The sequence below is a fragment of the Herpailurus yagouaroundi genome, unplaced genomic scaffold (genome assembly GCF_014898765.1).
Source record: "Herpailurus yagouaroundi ecotype Mexico unplaced genomic scaffold, PumYag 428, whole genome shotgun sequence".
NCBI classification, from domain to species: Eukaryota; Metazoa; Chordata; class Mammalia; order Carnivora; family Felidae; genus Herpailurus; species Herpailurus yagouaroundi.
Genome location: NW_024412645.1, coordinates 1,888,887 through 1,892,158, shown reverse-complemented (window position 1 = coordinate 1,892,158; position 3,272 = coordinate 1,888,887). Strand labels below are relative to the sequence as shown.

Sequence of the window (3,272 nt, the reverse complement as noted above, 5' to 3'; positions counted from 1 at the left end):
TTTATTTATTTATTTATTTATTTATTTATTTATTTATTTATTTATTTATTTATTTATTTATAAGTAGGCTCTGAGCCCAGAGCAGAGCCCAACACAGGGTCTGAACTCACAACCCTGAGGCCAAGGACCTGAGCTGAGATCAACAGACACTCAACCGACTGAGCCACCCAGGCACTCCTTCCTTTTTTTTTTTTAAAGATTTTATTTTTAAGTAATCTCTATACCCAACATGGGGCTTGAACTTACAACCCCAAGATCAAGAGTTGGTTGCATGCTCTTCCAACTGAGCCAGGCAAGCGCCCCTCATTTTCCATTTTAATTTAACTATGTTTAGTGGTTCTACTTATAGGAATCATTACTTCCTAGCTGGATACCAAATGACAGACTGAGAAGAAAATAAATCTGTATAGGCAAGCCCAGTAATTCTAAACCATACCTATAAAAGCAGCAGCTGGATCAAAATCTATTTGGGCGCTGTAGATTTGCACTATTTTGTGCCTCAGTTGAGTTTGTTTTCTGAGGTTTACTTTGGCATTGAGGAAGTTTAATGCAGCCAGGTGAAAAACTCTTCATACTGTTGACACATATAAATATGCTGGAAGAAAAGCATGTTCATGCCAAACCCATTTGTTGATAAACATGGAGAGACAATTATTATTCTAATAGTGCTTTTCTTTTCTCAATTGCCAGGTCTCCTACTTTCCTCTCTTTTATTTCTTGTGTCTTAAACTTATGATCTCATTTCCTTATATTACAAGCTGTTTCTGGCTCCTTTCCTTCTCTTGTATTGAAAGAAAAAAAAATGTACCTAGGACTCTTCAATTTTTTAGAATATTTTTTATTAGCTTTAAAAGCTGAATTGTGATAACAATTCAGAAAAATCTTGCTGATTTGTCACTAAAATGGGAACTATCATTTAGGAAAATAAATGTAAAGAGCTAGAAGTTTCCTTGTAAGATCATATTTTTCAAGATCTAACTTAAAGTTCCTCACATCTGTATTTAATGATATACCTTGGCCTCATTCCAATTTAATTTTCTTAACATTTGATTCTCTATACTAGCATCAATGAAAGGCTGTGGTGCTATAAATACAAAAACATGATATTTGCAGTCATGACAACTTCATTTGTGTCATGTCTTCTTTTGATCTATAGAAAATAAATCTGTAATTGTGAATATGTTTATATGTAGCACAGAGTTGCATTGCTCTTCATTTGGAACAGAATTGGGAAAAATTGGAAAAAGACATTTTTGGGGTAATTAAGGGTTTATTGTGCGTCAGTCACTAACTACCCTAGGCATGGTGAGGGGATGAAATGTTAAAAAACAAAATTCAACTGAATGCATTTGAAGATCTAATTGATTTTATTCAATAATTCATGAATAGTGCAATATCCAATGTAGCAAATAGAAATAGTTCTAAGAAGCTGTACAAAATGGAAAACTATTATAGGCAGGGTGGCACAAGGAAGTCATTAGTAAAAGAAAAGAAAAGTTTGTATCAGGCAGGGTCACCTTCCTTGGGGGGGTGGGGAAAAGGCAGGGGTCTATCCTGCAGATTACCTCACTAGGGTTGATCAGAAAATTCCAGATTGACTGGTTAAAGTTTACATTCCTGCAATTAAGTCTTGGTTTGCTCTTTGTGGGGGGCAAGTGTTTCCATTTCAGGCCCTTTCTCTCTCTGTCTCTGTCTCTGTCTCTGTCTCTGTTTCTCTCTCTGTCTCTCTCTCTTTCTTTCATTCAACATGGGTAACACTATTACTTATGGCTTTATTTTTTGTGATAATTTTAGTGGAGGTTATATGTTTCCCTCTCAATGTTTGTACTTAAAGTAGCATACATCATAAATATGTTCAGTTCTCCTATGTCACTTTTTTTGGTAATCTCTAAATATTATACCAATATGGAGTAATTTTCATGTATCTCAATAGAGATAGAGGAGACATCAATTTTAGAACAGGAAAACAACATGAAAAGGTGAGGTGACATGCAAAGTCATACCCATATCAGTGATTGATTTTAGAGTGATCTATACCAAAACTCTTTTAAAAAATTTTTTTAGGGGGTGGCGCCTGGGTGGCTCAGTTGGTTGAAAATCTGACTTCAGCTCAGGTCATGATCTCGCCGTTCATGAGTTTGAGCCCCACGTGGGGCTCTGTGCTGACAGCTCAGAGCCTGGAGCCTGCTTCGGATTCTGTGTCTCCCTCTCTCTCTGCCCATTCCCCACTCATGCTCTGTCTCTGTCTCTCAAAAATGAATAAACGTTAAAATAAAAAAATAAAAAGAATTTTAATGTTTATTTATTTATTTACTTTTTGAGAGAGAGAGAGAGAGAGAGAGAGAGAGAGAGAAAGCATAAGTGGGGGAGGGGCAGAGAGAAAGGGAGACAGAATCTGAAGCAGGTTCCAGGCTCTGAGCTGTCAGAGCCCAATGTGGGGCTGGAACTCATGAACGGCGAGATCATGACCTGAGCCAGTCAAAGTCAGACGCTTAACTGACTGAGCCACCTAGGCACCTCTAAGCTAAAACTCTTTTAATATGATTTTCCTGTTCTCTGACTATAGTAAGGCGGTTGAATTTCAGATGGAAATTAATATTTGAGAATAATCCATGGGAAGAATTTTCTTCTGTATTTTCATTGAGAGGGAGAGAAATATGAGAGAAGTGACTTGAGACTTGAGGTACATGTTTTAAATTGGTTAATGGAAATGGTCTCAGTAATACCTTATGATTACTTGAAATTCAACGGAAGCAAAGAAGTAACACAAATTGATTTTGCAGCCAACTCAGTTGTGCTGCATTGTAGAAGGGGAGACTGCTAGACTATAATCAAAATTGGAACTAAGCTAATCATCAACATAGAATTTATTTCTAAAGTAGATATTTAGAGATTCAAAATGTTTTTATAAGCTATAAAACTAAGTTATGCAAATAAAATAGTTAAAGGAAATATCCTTATTTAGCATGGACAATTTTAGTACAGCAATCATTTAGTAGAGGAAAATAGACTGTGTTTCTATTTTTGTAGACCTCAGTTTAAAAATACTTCGAGAAGATAAAAAATGTCCGGGGTCACTGCATATTATCAAATGGTAAGTAATTGAAATTCGCAAAAGTAGAACAACATTATTTTTATCATGGTCGAAATTACCCATAAGACTATTTGGGAAGATCATTTCCTTAAAACCATTTCTTTCTTCTTTCTCTTTTTCTCTCTCTCACTTTCCTTCCTTCCTTCCTTCCTTCCTTCCTTCCTTCCTTCCTTCCTTC

At 35.9% G+C, this 3,272-nt stretch overlaps 1 protein-coding gene across 6 annotated transcripts in view; it reads left to right on the top strand.

Moving 5' to 3' along the window:
* Positions 1 to 3,272, top strand: part of HORMAD2 (HORMA domain containing 2) — a 90,725-nt gene that overhangs the window by 13,591 nt on the left and 73,862 nt on the right. For all 6 annotated transcript variants that reach the window (XR_005787034.1, XM_040463979.1, XM_040463981.1 and 3 more), the window contains exon 4: positions 3,031 to 3,094. Coding sequence is in view for 5 of the 6 variants with exons in the window: in XM_040463979.1 (XP_040319913.1) it covers positions 3,031 to 3,094 (64 nt within the window). In the remaining variant the exon portion in view is untranslated. The remainder of the gene's footprint in view (positions 1 to 3,030; positions 3,095 to 3,272) is intronic.